General features: G+C 39.3%; 1 protein-coding gene across 6 annotated transcripts in view; it reads right to left on the bottom strand.

Moving 5' to 3' along the window:
- Window positions 1-21,857, bottom strand: part of lrrc7 (leucine rich repeat containing 7) — a 132,220-nt gene that overhangs the window by 30,789 nt on the left and 79,574 nt on the right. For 5 of the 6 annotated variants that reach the window (XM_038715232.1, XM_038715233.1, XM_038715230.1 and 2 more), the window contains 13 exons: window positions 16,469-16,671; window positions 10,964-11,081; window positions 10,534-10,612; window positions 8,888-8,977; window positions 8,182-8,238; window positions 6,807-6,870; window positions 6,019-6,093; window positions 5,763-5,907; window positions 4,638-4,710; window positions 4,381-4,398; window positions 1,572-1,701; window positions 1,013-1,128; window positions 652-721 (listed from right to left, as the gene is read on the bottom strand). In XM_038715232.1, coding sequence (XP_038571160.1) covers window positions 652-721; window positions 1,013-1,128; window positions 1,572-1,701; window positions 4,381-4,398; window positions 4,638-4,710; window positions 5,763-5,907; window positions 6,019-6,093; window positions 6,807-6,870; window positions 8,182-8,238; window positions 8,888-8,977; window positions 10,534-10,612; window positions 10,964-11,081; window positions 16,469-16,657 — 1,224 coding nt within the window. In that variant the 5' untranslated portion in view covers window positions 16,658-16,671. The remainder of the gene's footprint in view (window positions 1-651; window positions 722-1,012; window positions 1,129-1,571; window positions 1,702-4,380; window positions 4,399-4,637; window positions 4,711-5,762; window positions 5,908-6,018; window positions 6,094-6,806; window positions 6,871-8,181; window positions 8,239-8,887; window positions 8,978-10,533; window positions 10,613-10,963; window positions 11,082-16,468; window positions 16,672-21,857) is intronic. The other variant, XM_038715231.1, reaches the window with a different exon arrangement.

Raw genomic sequence — 21,857 nt, forward strand, 5'->3', positions numbered from 1 at the left:
ATTGAGAAGATTCATATGCAGTGAATTCCAAAATAAAAGCATATAATCAGGTAATTATTGTATCCCAAAAGCTAAATGTGGTCTCTTTGAACAAATAATGTCCAACCCCAAATAAAGACAGAGGGAAAAAAGTAGGACAACAAAATCTCCAGTACAATAATGGCAGGTATAGTAAATTCAGCATAATGTATTGTATGCACAACATTATTTCCATCAGTACAACAACAGGGTCATGTCATACTTAACACTCAGAAATATTGTTGTTTCATGTATTGAAGTTACCTTCCCTTTTAGATAATAAGCTGGTGTAAGTAAAACTCAACATTTCCTGTATGTTTCACAATAAAAAATAAAAAAATTTCACTTACTCTAAAGAGGGAGGAAGTATTGAGTTTGCATTAACAACAAGCAGCAGTCACTTAACACAAAAAATGGAGGCAGATTACAAAACATGGAGGCTTCTTATAATAAATAACTAACTATAACTAAAAAGGAGAATTTAGAAATTAAAACCTCTATTTATGAATAGCCAGTAAAGGCCTGGTTATCTGATTAATATGCAAATGCAGTAGCTGTACTTTGCAGTTGTTTGTGCTGCATACTCATTTGCAGGTACAGTCTCGGGAACAGAGTGTGGGAGGAGAGAGATACCTGATTGTCAGAAAGCCAGAGAGCTGCCAGGTCCTTCAGCTTAGTAAAGGTAAACGGTAGATTCTTTAACCTGAGAGAGAGAGACAGGAGGGAGAGAGGGGTGAGAAAGAAAAGAGAGATGTTTCTTTTGCCCACACACTGTACAGCCTGCAGAGCACATAACCATGGCAACACCCATTCCCATTGTAGCTGCAGTTGTAGGCCGTGAGAGCAACTATAGAACCAAAACGGCCATTGAGAAATTATTCATATCATTCATCATGCATATCTAAGTGTGTGTGTGTCCATCTATTGTCACTACTGAGTCATAGTTTGGTCATCTGTCTGTCTGTGTGTGTGTGTGTGTGGGGGGGGGGGTTACCTGTTGTCACTAAGGTTGAGGACTCTTAGTTTGGTCATCTGTCCAATCTCATCAGGAAGAAACTCCAGTTTGTTGGACCGCAGTGACATTACCGTCACGTTCTTACAGTTACCGATCTGAAACACACATAAACCATCACATCATATTACAAATAAGTCTAGTACAGAAAAAGATCTGCTAAATGAGGGACACCTTTAAACATGCTACATAAGTGTGGGGCTGCAAAAACCCATTTTCTTGATTAATGGTTTAATCTATAAAATGTCATAAAATCTGGAAAAATGGCAATCGCAATTTCACAAAGCTCAAGGTGGCACCTTTAATTGCTTATTTTGTCTGACCATCAGTAGAAAATCTGAAGATATTCTATTACTGTTATAGAAAGCAAAGAAAACCAGCAAATGTTCACAATTAAGAAGTTGGAAGCAGTAAATTTACAGCTTTTTTTCTTAAAGAATTACACAATTAGTCAATCGATCAACTAATCGTTTCAGTTCAATATAATACTGAGGCCCTGCTGGAGGATATGCAAGTGTTCATTAGTCGTTCATGTTCCTACCTCCCGGGGCAGCTCTGTGAGGAAGTTCTCGTCAGCAGCGAAGGTCCTCAGGCTGTGCAGGTAGCCGATAGTGGGAGGCAACGACTCCAACTCATTACAACTACAGTCCAACTCCTCCAATAGAGACAGACTGGGTGAAAGGAACAGAGGCAGAAAGGAAGAGATGCAGAGAAAGAAAGGAAATCATTCTGGAGGCTGCAACATCTCTGCTGCAACCATGGGTTACTTCGACATGGGTTTTAAAGGATAAGGGTGGCACTACTCTTTTTTTTTTCTATTGTCAACAAATCCTGTGAAAATGCTAAACCAAGAATGAATTCATCCTACTATCAAGTATTGTCTGTGTTGCCAAAGCCTGATACAACTTCTTCCTCTGTGCGACAGAACTCCCTAGTTGTCCACAAATTATTAAAACACATCAGTGAGCCACACATTGCACTGGGTGATGTGTTCATGCAGCCATGAACAAACACACTGTAGTTTTTCTTGTTCCCCGTGAGTCAAATCACATACACCAGCCTGCTGCTGTAAAATACTAGAGTTGAAAATAGTCCAAAACAAAGCACTACTTCCTCATGTTTGAGCAATATTTGCTAAAAACATTTTTATACATTTCCTTTGATAGGAACAAATGGGCTTGGATCTGACTGCCACAGACCAGGTAGGGATGTTGCAAAGTGAGAGAAGGGTTAACACAGTGTTGGTTTTGATCCTTTCATTGGATTTGTTGACAATAATAAAAATACAGAATGACACCGGTCTTTATAGCGACAACTTAGAAGGAGAGAAGGAAAAGATCATCACATTGAAGAATTATTCAATCAGTTTGTCAATAAATTAAGACTTAACCAACCAATCAATCAGGTAAACCCTACATTAATTTGGTCTCGTTTGCTGACCACCCTTCCTCTCTTTCCCACTGTATCCCCTTTGATGTCTGAAATTCTTCAACCTTGATCTCAACTTCTCCACTCAACCAAGATTCACAGTAACATCCATGGCAGGCCCTCTACAGCACACCCTGACCCCCCACCTCCCTTTGACTGCCTTCATTGGCCTGGCAGAACGCTAACAGAAGGCTAATGCTAATGAGACAACACTTCTTACATTAATGTACTGTCACTGTTAACATTGCATTAGTCTGCTATTATTATTCCCAATGGACCGTGACCATCTGGGCCACCATACGGTCTGACAGGAGAGAGGAGAGCAGTTTAATATCCTATAAGATTTAAGGCAAGATTACTCTGCTTAGTTTATTATTTTCATCACAGCATTGGATGTTTTTCTACTTAAACATTTAAATGTCTCCCACTTCTCCCACAAAAATATACAGCTAGATTTGAATGTGTCAAATGTGACTTTTGAACAGCACAAAAGATTATTTGGCTGCCATCTGCCAACCAGCTCCATAATCCTAGTGGCAGGTGTTGCAAGGAAACACAGTTGCTCAGTGGTTCGTCACTAGATCACTTCAGGACACACATTTACAGATACAAATCTCTTTTGTTTATGGAGCACACATGCTTTTGTGTGGGACCAGGTGCTACGGTTAGCAAGAAACTTAAAACCTGCTTACACACTAATTTTAAGTCCCTTACTGGTTGACAGTATCAGCTAAATGAGCAATTTTACATCAGAGTAAACTCAGAGACAGTCATCATACCTGACTTATTAACTGACGTACTGTATATAGATAGTGGAAGAACTGTTCCACATTTTAGTCTATACAGCTACGTAGTGTAGATATATATGGTGGCCTATTTCATAGATAATATAGTCATTAGTCAAAGGTTAGAAGACTTTCTATGAAGTTTATCCATTCACACCTATGGTTCACATTTACACTAAATACACTTGTCCAGTAATGTAAAAGAATAAGTTTTCAGTAGTAGTAGTAAGTATTCAGGAATCTTGAAGAAAGGAGTAAAATATATTCATCATTATACTTAAAAGCTAAGAGGGGTAGGAAAGGGATCTTTTTAGGTGGTTTTGGTTTAATCAGAGGGGAAGCAATGGATCTACAGTACTACTTATCAGGCTAAAACCCGGGATTTGTTCAGGAAGACAAAATGTTTTCAGAGCGTTAAGATACAAATATGTTGCAAAGAGTGACACTGAAGTCAAGTGTATGATAATGAATGTTAAATAGCACTTGCAGAGTCTTTAAAAAATGTAATCCATCACAGATTGACAAACACTATAGTTAGAGACATGATCCAAGTTACTACTCAGCTGTTTCAAACAGTAAAAAGGAACAAAATCAATGTATTCAAACTCAAACTGATTTAATTTAATATTTTTGTTACCTCAAACAAAGAAGTTCTTGTACAAAGACTCAAAAACAATATTTTAGAATAAGTTTCCTTTCAAAAATGTTTCCGCTAAATTCAAAAAATCTAATCAAAATCTTTTTTCAAAAGCAACTCATCTGATTTCTGTGATGGATTATAACACGAATTCTTGTAATCAGATTACTCTAATCATTTTACATGCAATCATTTCCGTCTCAACCCTGTAGGTTTTAGCAGGGCTGGTATAGTACAATTCAATTCAATTAAGAATGTGATTTCATTCAAATTTTAAGTCCAAATATTTAAAAAAAGTTTGGGATACAAATGTAGAGAAAAAGCACAAAGATCATAATGCCTTGAAACTGAATTATAGTTAATGTTTGCATGTAATTTGCATGAATTTGAGATGTTTCCCACCACTCACTTGTGAGCTTATGTGTTTGTATCTGTAACACAGCCAAACATCTATCTGTCTCTGAACGCATCCCTGGATCCAGTAGGCTAATGTTACTCACCCTTGCTTTGGCTTCGCACTAACGCCACAGCAACGCAGCAAACACAACACACAGAACCCCCCAATCATCAGCGAGCATAACAACACAGCAACTAACAGTAATAAACAAGGAAAACAACAGCCCACCAAAGATAAACCTGCTGAGAAAATCTAAACTGACAAAATATTTTTGAAGGTGTATTCAAAGTAAAACAAAAGACTACATGGCTTTATTATTCCATTCACTTTTACTGCATCAGAGTGTGAGTGGTTTATTACCTCCCTATGGTGTTAGGCAGTGAGGTCAGCTGGTTGTCATCTACCTTCAATGTTGTCAGCTTCTTCAACATTCCTACACAATATATGCAAACACAAACACACACATTCACATTGACACTCAAACATAAACATGCAAAGTTAAGTTGCTCTTTAAATAAATATACACTCAAAAACTATTTACAAACAATAGCAATATTCTATATTTTTCTTATTGTGAAAACATCAAAAGCAACAATTATTGAATCCAACTAGTATTGTCTGTGTAGCCAGAGTGGAATATAGCTTATTATTCTGCTCCATTGTCCAAACATTATTAAAAACCACTCAATGAGCTACACAGTTGTACTGGGTGACTGTTGTTCTTTTATTATCATGAATGATATAGTTATTCAATCCCACATCCACCATCCTGCTGCCATAAACATTCCCCATGTTAAATGCATATTAATCAAATAGTCCCAAACAAATACTAAATGTGTTCCTATTCGAGTATTAAGTTTAGTTAGTAAATTGCATAGCCATTTTTGAACATGTGACCTCTTTTTAAAGATTCACATATTCAGAAATCAATGGCTGCGGAGCTGAATGCACACACACACACAGGTCAAAGAAGTCACACAGTGCTGTGTGGCTGATCAATGCATAGTTTTTCTATTATCTTTTCTTGGGATTCGTTGTCAGTTAGACAAATACAGAATAACACCAGCCTTATCCATTTAATATTTATTTATCCAAAGCGACTTACAATTGCTTTATATGTCAGAGGTTGCATGCCTCTGGAGCAACTAGGAGCAACTAGTTAAGTGCCTTGCTCCCTTGCGTCCCTTGCTCAGGGAAGCATGGTGGATGGGTCACAGTGGGGAATTGAACCCAGGTCTCTCAAACCATGGGCATGTGTCTTATGCACTGCTCCATCACCAGCCACATCTTATCCTTCAGTACACTACAGTTATCTTTGCTTTCTCATACAGCTAGAACCACTCTCAAGTGGGATATGCCCAGGACAGCCACAGTCCTCTACTGCCGTCTACTGCACAGCCCCATAGGTATTAAATAGGTGCGGATTTAAATGCTTTGCTACAGCTTAATCAACTTGCAAAAGTCTATGAGTGTCTTTGTGTGTACCTATAGTGTCAGGGAGGTGCTGTAGCATGTTGGAGGATAGCAGCAGGTCTTCTAAGGCCTCGCAGCCTGAAATATCCGTGTCCAACGTCTCAATGCGATTCTTAGCTAAGTCCAAGTACCGTAGCTGACGAAGTTTTCCTATTGACTGCAGCGGGGAGGGTGAGGAGAAAAAGTAACAATTGTAAGAAAGCTTCAAACAGATATTTCCAGTGCTGCTTTTGTTCACTGTAAGAGTAGAAAGTGTCAGTGTTCCTACCCCTGGTATAGACTGTAGAGAGTTGTTATCCAGCCAAAGCTCTTTCAGGTTGTGGATCTGTTCCAACACCTCCGGCTAACATGCAAACAGAGGAATGCATATCAGTATATACTGACTACATAAAATATAACAAATATAAAGCTTTTTATATTAAAACAACTGAATTATGCATTAACATTAAATGACACCGTTTTAGGAATAATGCTGTGAACATGAATGGATCCAAAAAATAATATGCAGTGCATCTTCAGACCAAGTCTTTGGCATAAATAAAGAAAATTTTAAAAATGTTGGCAGAGTGGGTAAGACTGGCAATCTCTACTTTCTCTCTCTTGGCAGGAAGCAGACCATACAGCCAACCTACTCCTGTCACAGCCAACTTCCTGTCCGACCCCTGTTAGCCTCCATCCAGCCCTCTCTTCCTCCATCACATTGCTGTGTCCCATTTCAGGGTCCAACTGAAGGATATTAAGGCTGAACTTGCTACAGAGGATTCACCATATGCTGTGCTGCGTCTTCAAATGTGAACTTTTAAGGCAGTGGCTCCCCGAAAATAGGACACAGCATCTGTGTTTCTGTTTGGATTCCTTCTTCTCTCCCTTCACTTTTTTCCGCTCATGTCTTAATTAACAAATAAATATGGTTCAACTGGTAAATGCACATATGACAACTAAGACATTCATATTTGAACTGCTTGTGATCACAACACATACGTTCAAATACCTGCTGCATTTCAAAACATGCAGCCACTGTGTTAACTTGCAAAACATGACAGCAATCGGTCTCACCATGTCAGTGAATTCATTGCTACCCAGATCCAACCTCTCCAACTGTGTCAGTCTGTGGATGGACCTGAGAGTTGACAATACATTGATTACTACACTGTGACTTATGTACACTTTATATTTTCATCTACTGAAACATTGCACAGCCCACCTACACACCAGACCAATATACACTTTAGATTTTAATACTTAAATGACATGTATTAATAGTTTCTTTACGTTTTAATTTTTCAAATTACTAACTTCAGTCTTATTTTAATTATTATATTAAATTATAATATTATTTATTGCATTTTAGCAAAGCCTTAAGAATATGCATTTCATTGCACATATTGTTCGAGCATCTAACAAACAATAATTTCCCATTGGCGATGCATGCAGCGTCCATAATTAGAGAAATTTAGACAGAATAACAGAACAAGTTTTGTATTCAAGTAAATTGCCATAACCCATTGATTTTAGCATGGATTGTACACAAATGTGTGAAATTACTCTTATAGTATGAATCAAGTATCAAAGCCAACAGTATTAAATGCAATGGCTGCTCTACTAACTGCACAGACCGATTCTTGAGAAAGTATTCATATACAATATTTTTTCAATGGGTTGTTGCACGCTAGTGTCTGCTCCCAACTACTCTGTAGCTGTATGCCTGTGCTCAAATATTATGCGCTGTAACACTGTTCATTACACTAGTACAAAATATTAGCATATGTGCTACAGATTCCTGGGGAAGAGGAAAAGGAAGGATGTAGCTCCAGTAAACATCCTTCTTTTTCCTTTTCTATCATTTCATTTCCACTTTGAACACATTCGTTAGCTAGTTGCAAAACAAAGGTGGGATTCCTTTGAAAAAAATTTCTAGTCATGCTCACAGGTTTACTTTGAGTCTAAATGTCTTTGAGTCTAAAGGAAGATTATGCACTGGTAATTGCACTTGAGAAAAGTAGTAATTACAGTTGTATTATTACCATTATTATTAGCGCTTTTCACAATCCACTGTAGCTGAAATCACTAATAACAAATTTGAAGGTTATCTCTGTTAGGTACAGTTGTCATAATGGCCTCATCTGTGGTGGGGATATGAACACATGGATAAATTCCACTACATAACATTAAATAGGAAATATTTAAAGCTGTTAAGACCAACACATTACTGTTATAACAGTCTTCATTAGTATTCAAGAACACCTGCCAGGGATAAATATATTTTTAATCTGGACACCTGAGACAGTAAGCATACACTCAGTGATATCATGGGCATCTGTGTGTGTGTGTGTGTGTGTGTTCACACCTAGTGGTGCGTAAAGAAGGAAAATTTGTCTTCCTTTCTTTGCTATCTCTCACACACACACACACATATGGCGGTTTGTCTTACTTTGGCATTGTTTTCAGGTGGTTCTCTCTCAGCTCCAGGATCCGTAGTTTGGAGAGTCTGAAAAACAGATGGCACATTAACCAAAACTTAATTTACTGAATTAATTCTCTCTATCAACTGCAACTGCAAAACAATTTCTACATTTGTTTATAATATAAAATGAGGGAGGGGGAATCATCCCTATTTCAACTTTAGGACTAGTGTCAAACTTATTTTCTAATCAGTGATAATAATGATTAATGATAAATAATAATTGACCAGCAATGTTTAATTACCAAAAATTACTCCACATTATTATAGATGCTCACCACCATGGAGACGTTTCAATTTAGAAATTTCTGTCACTTGTGATTTCAGCTGCCGTTGGTCACAATAACAGAATTTGTAGACTGGCAAAACAACCATGACCCTTACCTAAATAAAATGCTATGGGTGTAGGAGAGGAGTGAAGAATGATTAAATGGATAGAGGAATAGATTTTTGTGAGATGACAACATGCCCCAAATATAAAGGATGCCCCAAATAAAAAAGTACATAAAAGGCCTGAGCTTCAGGCTTATCAGGCATGCTCAGCTTCATTAAATAATTAAAACATATTTAATTATGTGCAGTACATACAGTCATAGGCTAAATTAGAGTATGTTGTGTCTTAAAGATTTAAAAACACCATACCCAGCCACACACCAACAATCATATGCATGTTTACCTGCCGAAGTTAGCCGGCAGATACTCCAAGAAGGCATCGTTTAAGAAGAGCTGGGTCAGATTCAGGAGCTGCGTAAAACCATCTGGGAGTCTGGGAGAGAAGAAACCAAGAAAGAGGAGAAAAATAAAGTGTGTGTCCTTGAAGGGCCTCAATGGATTAAAACATGGACATTGTTTCCATAACAACCATGTAGAACCTGCTGACTGCTGTTAGCCTACAGATGAGTCATCTCCCCCCCCCACACACACACATGCACACAAACACAGACAAAGTAAAATAAGCATTTCTGTCTGCAGTCTACTCCGTGGTTAAGTCCAGTTGTTATGGTCCATATTGACATGATAACATCACGCAGTTGCTGCAGATTTGTTGGCTGTACAACCATGATGCGAATCTCCCGTTTCACCACATCCCAAAGGTGCTCTATAGAATTGAGATCTGGTGACTGCGAGGCCATTGGAGAACAGTCATGTTCAAGAAACCAGTTTGAGATGATTTGAGCTTTGTGACATGATAGATTATCATGTCATTATCATATTTTGGTGAGCCTGTGTGAACTGTAGCCTCAGTTTCCTGTTCTTAGCTGACAGCAGTGACACCCACTGTGGTCTTCTGCTGCTGTAGCCCATCTGCTTCAAAGTTTGATGTGTTGTCCGTTCAGAGATGGTATTCTGCATACCTTGGTTGTAATGAGTGGTTATTTGAGTTACTGTTGCCTTTCTGTCATCAGCAAGGCATTTTCGTCCATACAACTGATGCTCACTGGATAATTTCTCTTTTTCGGACCATTCTCTGTAAACCCTAGAGATGGTTGTGCGTGAAAATCCCAGTAGATTAGCAGTTTCTGAAATACTCAGACCAGCCGTCTGGATGGCACCAACAACCATGCCACGTTCAAAGTCACTTATATCCCCTTTCTTCCCCATTCTGATGCTTGGTTTGAACTTCAGCAAGTTGTCTTGACTACGTCTACATGCCTAAATGCATAGAGTTGTTGCTATTGACTGATTAACTATTTGTGTTAACAAGCAATTGAACAGGTGTACCTATTTAAGTGGCTGGTCAGGGTGTATCTTCTATTGCCTAGCCATAGCTGAGCCAAGAGGTAGTATGGTATGGTATGGTATGGTATGGTAGTATAGTGTCTGTAGATGTAGCCAACTATTATAAATATTTAGTGCCTCTGTGGTGCTAGAAACGCATGGATTGGACTACTAAAAACAAGAACAGTGTCAGTCTCTTGACACTGACAGAGAAAAGGCTGCTTATAAAGCAAAATACATGAAAAATTCATCAAACAATCCATTACATTGTGAACTGATGCCAGGTCCATTCAAAGTGGAAATCTGGAACACAACCCCCCCCACCGCTAATAGAAAACGGTTCTTAATAAAAACAATACTATAAATGAGTGTTAGAGAGATGTGTATTTGATGTGTTTTCCCTCAGGCTGTTATCCAGCAATATGCTCAGATAAACTTTTTTGTTACTGCTGCTATATGTTCTTGTAAAACAAACCGCTGTGTTGTAGATGAATAAAAAAAAAAAATTTGCTGCCATCAAACTAGACGCCCTGGTTTTCCAATGAATGTACAATTTATATACGAGTTATATGTGTCACTGCAAGGTGTGTGTTAGTGTCTTACTTGGTGATAGGGTTGACACTGGCCTCCACCACAGACAGGCCTTTACAGCATTTTATATTGTCTGGAAACTCCTGGATACCTGTAAGAGAGAGAGACAGAGAGGGAAGAGGAAATGTGGTGGCATGTGTTTAGTGAATTTGTATTAAGACAGGGGGATTATTATCTACAGTGAGTTTTGCAACTGTTTAGACAGCGTCACATTTTGTCATATTTTGGTTAATTACTTTGGATGTGAAATTATTGTGATTAGGAGGTTTTATTCTGGGCTGCCTCAGCAATTTGAGACTTGCAGGAAAACTAAAACCCTTGTTTCTTTACCCGCTCAACTCTATGTACTGTACTGTATCTGGACAGATTGTAATTGAAATTGCAGTTCGGAAAGACGGTAAGTTCAGGTTTGGGTTATCTGCGTTATAGAGAGGATTTTTACCGTTTTTACTGATGTCCAGCTCTTTGAGGTTAACCAAACTGGCGATGGTGGTGGGCAAGTTGGACAGGTCGTTATCGGGCATGCTCAGCTTCTTCAAGGCCTGGCAGTTGAAGAGTTGCTATGGAAACACAGAGGGGAAACAAAGGAATATTACAGTCTGTTGGCAAAATCACACAGACCTTTAGGGGAAAAGTACAAAAGGATAGAGAGCGAGAAAGTCAGCTGGAGGCATGCACTACTTAATGTTGTGGAAAAGCAGTGGCATTTTAGCTGCCTTTTCCTTTGAATAATGCAGAATTAATCTCCTACATATGGTGGCCCTTAGGGATAAAACACATAGTAGAGTGAAAGCAAAAACATTCAGAGAAATGTGTCCTAAACAGAAAATACAGCAAATGCCAAAATATACTGAACAAAATTATAATTATAAACATTTTGAGTGGCCTTTTATTGTGGCCAGCCTAAGGCAGACCTGTGCAGTACCCATGGTGTCTGATCAGCATTTTGAAATGCCACACCTGTGAGGTGGATGGATTATCTCAGCAAAGGAGAAGTGCTAACTAAGATTTTGACAGATTTGTGAACAATATTTGAGAGAAATAGGCCTTTTGTGTACATAGAGAAAGTCTTAGATCTTTAAGTTCAGCTCATGATGAAAGGGGCAAAAACAAAAGTATTGCGTTTATAAATTTCTTCAGTGTATATACAAGAGTGAAAGTGAAATAAATATATCGTTTGATGATAGAAAAACATTTATCGTTTAAAATTATGCTCTATTGTTTATTTTTTTGTGTTGCAAATTCCACACTTTATGGTAATATTTTCATGAGGGGATGACGCTTTGCACCGCGGTGAATTTAGTTTTAAGTTAGATATTCGACAGACATCTGTCGATTATCCAAGTTAAAACTAATATCCAACTTAAAATTAACTTCACCGCTGTGTGTTCTTCCACAGGAGCTGGTATTGCAGGGAAGAGATTTGCATTCAGAGTAAACAAACATGGAGGAGAGCGAAGTTTACTCAGAAATGGGTAATACCTCAGAGAGAGGTCTGTTGTATGGACAAGCCACACAACACTATTCCAGAAGTTCCAGCCATGATTTGTGTGTCAGGTAACGTTTAATGACTTGCCTACGGACACTCAGCTTACTTTCTAGTTCACCAAGACATGCTGTTGTGACGTTAGTTTTAGCAGCAGGAGAGTTGTGAGTATCGCTGTCTGGAGCTGGTGTGCTGGCTCTGGGACCATCTCCTCCTCTCACATTCGCTTTGCAGCAGCAAGTAAGGAAAGTTTGCTAACCCACACCTTAGCTAACATTAGTTAAATTACTTGCTGTGTCGTTGTTCACATTATATCATGGTATTTGTGATGGTGTTGGATTTCTCCAGAATCGTTACCGCACCTTTATGACGCAGATAAATACCACGAGTTCCTGTTGTAAATACCAACAGTAAGAAGAGTGAAGAGAAAAGACTCTAAAGAGGTCCTTAAGTAGATGGTTTCTAGGGGGTGAGCCCGGGACGCACGGGAATCATTGCTGAACCCTCTGGAGGTGTCGTGGGCCTTTCAGCGAAACATCAAGGAGGCGCCACTTGATAACCCAAAAGATGCTAACACCCGCTTGACTAACCAGAGTCTAGGCAGCATGACTCATGTGTGCAATTAAGGGATATTAACATCTAGTCCTACATAATAGATCTAGTATGAGACGCTAAGATTGTTAATAAAATAGTGTCACCTGGGAAAGGGACAGAATTTGCGTCAGCTTTCAGAGCCTTCTGAACAGGTAACCTCAATTACATCCACATCATCTACAGGTTTTTGAGTATTTCCTGCCAACCAGAACAATCGAATCCATTCGGATAAATGGCAAAACATTTTCAAAATGGATCAAATATTCTTTCCTAACCTCACCTTCAAGTTCATATAAAGTATGAAGTCACTGAAGAGCTGATAATTAAAATATCACTTGAAAAAAAAAAGAATCTAATCAAATAAAATGTGCCAAAACACTTCCAGAGTGTGCTATAACTTCCACAACACCCATCCTCTATCTGTAGGTTGTAACATGTTAGCACCTTAATGTGCCAAGTGTCACCCAGCTTCACCCACTGAAAATGATTTGTCCGCAAAAATGTGTGCCATGCTTCACACAAAACATCCAACTATTATCTTATCGCTCTAATTCTCTCATAATTTACACAAACATGTGGTCACTCACATTCATTCTTACAGGCATTTTAGAGTTTCCAAGTAACCTAACTTGCACAATGAAAGGCAGCCCATGTAGACATATAATGAAATCATCCAAACTAAATCATAAACTGCACAAAATAAACGTGTATTTTGTTTTACATATTTTATCGGCCTACTAAGACGTCACACCTATTTTCACTGTTAGGAGCTAGATAGAGCTAAACATGGAAAGGGCTGCTCTGTGCCCATAGGTCAGGCCAGACCACTACACTTAAAGCCACAATCACTTACTCAAACACACTCAAGGAGCTCTCCAACTCACTTACATAAAGGCCAATCACTCTGGCAGCCTCAATAGCTCTTATACAATCTTGGCACACACACAAATACACACTGTCAAGGCAGAGCAGATTTTTTTTGTCACCTGAATGCACGTTTGACCTGTCACTTACACAGCCCTATTAGACTGTCTCCATTCATGCAGGTTATATTTAGAAATCCAATTCAATATTTCTGTCATTTAAACCAGGACAGGATATCAATAAAATGAGACAGCCTCCTCTAAACAGCACCTTTAATTCTCCTTGAAATACTGGAAGGGCATTTTGCCTCATCACTGCCGACATGGAGGTTTAAGTCTCGGATAACCTGGGGTGCCACCATGTGCCTGTGACGTGGCCAGGAATTGACCTTCTCTTTCACCCCATGTTTCCTGTCACTTGCTCCTGTTGTCTGGTGAGTGATGCAGGGGTGGAAATTTTGGCTCACCTGCCAAAGTGTCTGGTAGATGAAAAAAATCTACCGGTCAAGCATAATTTTTACCGCCCAAAATAATAATTTGCCCTTTGTGTCACATATACGTTTGTGTCTGTACTTTTAATTGAGATAATAAGGTAAGCAACATTATAGTAATGCTATTAAATGAACTTAAGACTTAACAGTAAATTGTTTTCTAAACTTACAAGATGCTTATTAATCATTCAACATAAATCTGGTCACTGCTCACTCTTAATCATGTCATTCAACTTTAACATTCTCATCAGACTGCTTACTTTCTACAATCACCCTCTTCTGGCCTCCTGGTTCTGACAGAGTCCTGGTGCCAATAACAGCATCACAGCTTTTGTGGGATCAACATTTTCTTATCCAGCATATGGATCATACTCCTTGATCTCCGCAGCAGGACCATTACAACATCTGACCCTAGACTGGACCGCCAACTTTTATGTTCTGCTTCAGCCTCCTCTTCGTCTGCTTCGTTTTTTCATTTTGTTGGTTTGGTGGTAACGTTAATGTCGCCACATTACGCTGGTGGCCATCCAGCTAAAAGCTGTACAAGTACAACTTTAGTAATTAGCTCCTAACACTAGCAGCTTTCATGCTGTCTTATTTCACGGGGGTATTGCGCCAATTTGCCGGTGTTATGCTGAGTTTTGAGAATTGCATGCACCTCCAAATACTGCTTTTAAACACTATAATATTCTTTGTGGGGTCCATCCATGGTGTTAAATGATTCGAAGTATATATTTTATGAACGTTTAGAGTCTTTAATATTTTAATACACTTAGTAGAAGTACCATTACTTGACATTAAGCAAATATATGTGGTGATAACGCCGTTTGATCAATGAGCACAGCAAAGTGTCTGAAAAGGACCTAAAGAGGAGGATGCATAATTCGGCAGAATGTTGTAGGCTACCTGCTACCTGATTTGCATCCACCTCTTTTCTAAGCATAAATGACCGTTATCACCCGCGAGGTGCATGCAGTTCTCGGCAGGCAGGCAAATTTGGCACAACACCGGCTCGCTGCACTATATGAAAGATACGGAGCCGTCTGCTTTTATCTGCCTCTGAGCCGGGAAAGTTGGTGACAGAGACGAGACAGAGAGAGGGAACAATCTCTCTATGAAAAGCCACAGCTGGCATGCTGGTGTTGTATTACACAAAATAGTCTTTTTACACGCTGCTGGTTCTGGTAAAGCCTGACCACTATGTGAAAGCACACATGGTTGCGAGATGATGTAGCAAACTTTTGTTCTGTATGAATAAGCAAATGCGAAACACTATCCACTTCCCCTCCCGACTCCTGTCCCCTAAAGCCCAGCCCCTTACAAATCTATGCCAATCAAACACAAGTAACATAAAATGAACATAAACAACAACCAATGAACCCCCCTATCCGTGTGTTACATTTTAGATCCCTTGGCACATCAGGGACCAATTTAAGTGCGACACATAACAAACAAGAACACCAGTCTGCTGTTAATTACCGTTAAATAGCTATTATATAGCAATATCACGCTGAATACATTTACCCGCCAATGTGACGGTTTGCCATCCAACATTTGGCCGACAAATGGAAAATCCACCCGCATTTGGGGGTGGCGGGTGTTAATTTCCATCCCTGGAGTGATGATGTGGCATGTAAACATTCTACCAAAACAATGCTGCAGGTCTTGGTCTCTTTTATGTAGGAACAGTAATGTTGCTCAGTCAGTCTGTCAAGTCAAGGAAATTATAGCGCAAAATCACAAATTTTCAAAGTGTACAATGAATGAACTTGGCTATCTTTACTTATCTTTTTGATAAGTAAAAACTTCACAACAGACTGAAATATCTAAAATTATTGATTTGACTGACTTTTGATGTGACCAGTCATGATCCACAGAGGAACAAGCCTAATGATTTTAGCATGCCGACAATAACATGTAAACACTAACATTACCATTCAGTCAAGTTTTGAGTACACCTGAAGCTGACAAAGTACAGTGATTAAAACTACAATGCAGATTGACAAGCTGAGTCTGAATAGTCCTTCTGAATCTGTAACTGTACAGAGAACAAACCCACAGCATTTGTGCCACCAAGTGTGTCGACTTCTAAGTGCGTAAGTCACAGTTACAGCCAAGTAATTAGTGGGGTTGATTCTAGGAGGGGGTCTTTGTGTTTGCATCACACTCAAATAGAATAAATACCCACTTTTGTCAAACACCACAAAACAATAAAATATATGTCACATTTACAGTTAACTTCATGTAACAGCTTATGGGCAAAATGTGTATTTGCTGTTTTTTCAACCAATAGGTCAAAAACTGAAACAGAGACTTACCACCGAGAACAAAGTGGAGCAAACAATTTATTTTAATCAAAGTGACTGGGGTCATGAAAGTGTCACACACATTGGGTTGACTGACCGACATTGGTCCAGGATCAGGTAGGCAAGAAGTGGTTATGTAGAAGGAAATAGGCTTAGGGGTCAGAGGTTAAAGTCAGCAGAGATATGCTACATATGGTTCAGAGTTACCTTGGGTAGTTCCTCAATCTGGTTGGCATCTAGGTAGAGCTCCTCCAGAGTTCTCTCGAAGCTGAAGATTTCCTTGGGGACCTGCTGCAGGCTGCAGTGGGAGTAGTCCAACACCGAGATCACTTCCTCTTCACCACGGAAACAACGGCACGGCACCAGCCGGCCAATCAGCTTCCGCTTAGTGGTCATTTCCAGACACTGCACTGTAGAGGCAAGAAGAGGGCAGGAGAGAAATGAGGGTCTGCAATTTATCAACAGGCTCATTATATCTGATCTTTTCACTTCATTATATGCCTGTATAGACCGGTGTTGGTTTGGCAGCACTAAGTACATGGTCAGGCTAAATCACTAAAAGATGGTAAACGGTAAATGGATTGTCTTTGTATGGCGCCTTTCTGGTCTTCCGACCACTCTAAGTGCTTTACGCTACAGGTCACATTCACCCCATTAACACACATTCATACACTGACGGCAGAGGATACCATACAAGGAGCCAACTGCTCATCAGAAACAGAAACTAAAACATTCAAACAACGACAGAACAGCCATCTGGAGCAATTTGGGGTTCAGTATATTGCCCAAGGACACGATGCAGAGAGGAGCCAGGCTTCGAACTACCGACCTTCTGATTAGTGGACGGCCCTCTCTACCTCCTTAGCAGCTGCCCCAATTTAATAAGGGTCTGAAATATCAAACTAGCATCAAATGTGTTTCTCCTTCAGAGATGAACTATGGAGCTGGCATTGAAATTCATGTGTGGGATTTTCTCTAAGATTTCCAAAAATAAATGTTAGCTGCATTCATTAATGGTGACAGATTTCACTGCTTTTGATGAGTAATGCAATAAATACATGCACAAAGGTATAAAATTAATTAAAATAAAACACCTACTGCAAATGTCTAAGGGTATACATGTGACAGCTTCACGTGACTCCCGTCAGTGTTAAGTTGACACTTAGATCAGCTCTAACAGCTCATCATTTGAGCCACATCATCTATGAGGTGGCAAACAGCCCAGAGGTGACATACATTAAAAAGTGAAATCTCTGAGTGTGCTCCAACTCACAGTGTCTTGCCTTGACTATTTTTCGCTATAGTCCAAACTGGTCATCTTACACCTCTTTCTGTTGGCTGCTTATTGGTTTATCAAACCCATCCATCCATCGTCAACCGCTTATCCTGCCTACAGGGTCGCGGGGCCTTATTGGTTCAGTGATTAGATAAACAGACAAAATTTATACCATTGTGATTGCTTTAAGATGTCCATTAAAATCTCAAGACATGATATCAATATGTATTGTAATATAAATCATTTTCTGCAACATCTACTGAGAAATTGGTAAATAGGTATATAGGAATGTCTGTAAATTCTTGACAAATCAAAAAAATCCAATTGCTATAAAGATGTCTTTCTTGTTGACTTGATTCATTGCTGCATCCAAAACAGGTGACAAATTTGTATTTTCTCAAGGTATATATTGTCTTATCATCCACCCTTAGATTCAAACATACAGCATTTCCAAAGTTTTGGTATCTGTGCAGTAGATGGCTTCAGCAGGCAGCTGCAAACCGGCTGCAGTGACTGCAGTGTATTCCTTCAGGGCAATTGTGCCCATCAAAATTACATTTCGTCGCTCAAGAACAATTCTCTCTCTAAAATCTTGTGAGAGGTGAGTTGTTGCAGGAAACACCGGTGGAAACGAGGGTGAGGCGTTTGTTGTGTACGAGGAACTGCTAGCAAGACTTTATTTCTCCAAATAAAGTTTTAGTTACTCCAACAAAACAAACTCCTCTTTCCAACTCTGACTCACATTTCCAACGTCATCTTCCTGCAACATCTCGCCTCTCATGAGATTTTAGAGCGAGAACTGTCCTTGATGAAGACTTCTTTTACACCGTGAGTCACTCGTAGGGGTCCTTTCCATGATGTTGTTAGGCACCTCATATAACAGTCTGAGTCTGTCAGTGACAAAAAGAAGCATTTTTTTGGAAGTAATTTTGACTGAATACGTTGCAGCCACCGTAGCCGGTTCAAGGATGCCAGCTGAAGGCATCTACTACACACACTGCAAAGCTTTTAGTACCTACTAGCCATTTCGACAGCAAAATGTGTGAAAATAGGGCCTAGGTTTAAAAATACCAAAATTATCCTCTAATATGGGAGTCTGAGTTGATAAAGTTACAAACTTTTTAGTACAAAATTCCCGTTTAAAAAGAACCGAGGGGAAACTAAAAGAGGGAGATTCACATAAAAAACATACGTATAAGAAACCCACTTGATTTGCCAAACACAGACTGCTGAGACATCATATTAACTTAACTTATTAACAGAATTGTGGCTGTTTTGTTACCCGTATATTTTAACTTTAATTAAAATTCTCTCTGCAGGGCAAGCATAGACTGGAGAAAAATAATTACAACAACTAAATAATGTTGCAAAGTACATAAGGGCATGTGAGTGCAAAAATGTGAATGTATCCTTTAAGGCTGGTTGACATAAGACCAACATAAGTTCGAGATTTTTTGCTGCCAGGCAGGTGGGTAAAGGCAGGGGCAGATGGGTAACACAGCCGTACCTCACCGACCACCAGTTACTCAGCTCACAGCAGGCTGAGGCTCAATTCTCACTCAACACTCACACATGCACACATTCACACACACTCAAACAACAAGCCAGAGCCATATAATTAGACTGAATCCTTTGTAATTCTGTGACAACATCCCTTCATCACTCTATTACACGACTCCTTTTAAAAAGCTAGTGGCTGAATGATATGAGTAGGCTAACCGTGGGTATTAAAATCCTTGAGTGAGGATTTATCATTCAGCTTTATCATTTCAAATCCAAACTCTTACTACACTCAATCTACTGACAAATAAAAACGTTCTAATGCCAGCCCCCTTGAATAGAACAAAGAGTACATTTTCAATCTGACTGCCGCCTTAATTTCCTGTTTGATCTGCATGAGCTATAACCAGCAGTAATGAGGAGAGGAGAGGAGGAATGGAGTGAGAGAACAACATGAGGTGATGAGGAAATAGCTACTACAGTAGAGAGGAATCAAAAGGGGACAAGGAGGAGAAAAGGAGGGCAAGAAAATGAAAATGAGGAGGTAAAGAGAGCAAAGAGAGGGAGACCAGGAGGCCCAGAGATAAGACCTGCAGCTTTATCTGTCTATAAACACACGCATGTCCCGCTCCGCCGTGTGGCCAGATGAATCCAGAAGATAGACAGAGTGATCTTGAGCACTGTAAGGACACTATGTTATCTGCTCTAGTTTATTGCAAGGCGAGTGAAATCTGATAAAAAAGCCTGCAGATCCTCTGGGACTGTTTATCTAAAAGGGTTGGACCATTAAAATCAATACATCCTTATCCACAGCCATGCTCAAAGTGGGCGTAATGAAGCAAGCCGGGATTTACCGTTTGTCTACAGTACGTGTAAACCCAGCTGTCAGTGCTTTTCATGGTGCTCACACCATGGACCACTGGTTCTTGTCTAAGCCCTCATATGTTTATAGCTAAAAAGGTAACCCAGGGTTTGTTTAGCACTGGGCAACGGGCACGACTTTAACAATGAGGATTACTTACTTACTTCTTTCATTTTCTCTGTTCTATTCTATTCTATTCTATAGTGTGTACCAGTAAATATCAATGGGGAGGACTGCCAACTCAGAAAACACAGTGAAAAAACGGTGCAGAAGCCGATGGGCTAAAACTATATAGGTGGGTAATATGGACGCATATATGATCATATATTCAAATAAAAACCAATAGTTACGGACCATCACTAGCTAAAACACATGTTGTGCTGCTTTGCCAATTGAACATGGTCAAGAATAGTATATAATTGCATACTGTTATACAACTCTATTTTTTAGCTCATCAAGCTGCAACAGTCACGATAAATGTTGTGTCAACAGTTTCTAGGCACGGAGCAGAATACACATTTACAGGTCAAGACATCCTGCCACTCTGTATGACCAAAGGTGGTTGAACAAAGCAATTGAAACAACACTGTGAAACAAGACATTACTTTGTAAGAATATATTCTAGTCGTGGTAGGCCTACGTGTTTTAGACTTCTGGTAGATGTCAGACTCTTATGCATTCATCCCTGCTATAATCTCCCCCTAACTGTTTTCTTTTAGTGTGGTCATCCAACCAGCAGAGGACACACTCCACTTCTCATTGGCTAAGTAAGCAGGCAAAGCAACATACCAAAGGTGTGAAATCGGTACAATACTTGCTGCATCCTCTAATCAACCGGTTGACATCCCAGCCAAGAGCCAGATGGCCCAGTATAACGTTCCAAACACTGACCAGTGTTGATATGACCGTTTGATCAATTAGGTTCTCTGTACTACTCTAAAAAGCTTTTGATTTATTTCTTACAGCAATTGTCTTTTCTTTTTATCTAATTTTGTGGAGACTTGGCTTGGCTTAATCATTTTTTTTTCCCTTGGGTAATCCCAGTAATAAAGTTTATTTGTTTTTATCTACAGACATGATAATAAGTCACAGACAAGCTAAAACAAATGTTTTCCCAACTGACATGTGGTGATGTCACTTTGAATTATTACAGACTCCCTTTCAAGACATCCAAAATGACCCAGTATAAAACCTCTGAAAAGTATTGTGGTTATTGATTTGGCAAAATCTATAGAGTAAATATGCACACACAGTCTGCTAAACAATCTTTTTTATTAGCTACTGATACTGCAGCTGCATGATTATGCACTCACATTGTCTACTGATGTTACAGCTTTAATATGCGAAGACAGAGTGGACTAAAAATAACAGCTATTTTGTCAAGAGAACAGAGAATAAGAGAGGAGAACTGATGTTACCCATTAGAACAAGGCAAGTCAGCAGGGACAATGACAAATATTAGCAGCAAATGGGAGATTGTTCACGTGGGCATCGATGACACAGACACCTCCTCATGACACAGATACCTCCAGAAATGGATTTTACACCAGGAAGAACACAGAAGATGGACACAGAAGATGCACAGAACGAGGAGGATAAAGAGCTGCTCAGACTAGAGTGTTTCTTTGAATCTACAGATTTTATCTAAAAAAGAAATTACAAAACTTTTAGCTTTTTAAAGATCCTACAAGATGACCAACTTTAATGTTTTAATACCAGCATTTGGACTTTAAAAGTCCACATTCAGCTCATGTTCATTTATGGATATCATGTTTTGTGGAAGAAAATGGACCTTAATCTTTGCTTTTTTTCTGTTTCTTTATTTTTCTAGTGCTCCTGCTGACCCAGTATGAATGAATTAATGTGAGTGTAGTGTGTCCAGTCCTGCTCACACTCCCAGGGAGCCAAAGCCAAAGCCAAAGCAAAAAAATAAATAAGAAGAGAGTCAGAGCGAGCCA

This window comes from Micropterus salmoides, unplaced genomic scaffold (genome assembly GCF_014851395.1).
Source record: "Micropterus salmoides isolate LMB-PRFRI ecotype aquatic unplaced genomic scaffold, ASM1485139v1 Ms_hic_scaffold_13, whole genome shotgun sequence".
NCBI lineage: Eukaryota > Metazoa > Chordata > Actinopteri > Centrarchiformes > Centrarchidae > Micropterus > Micropterus salmoides.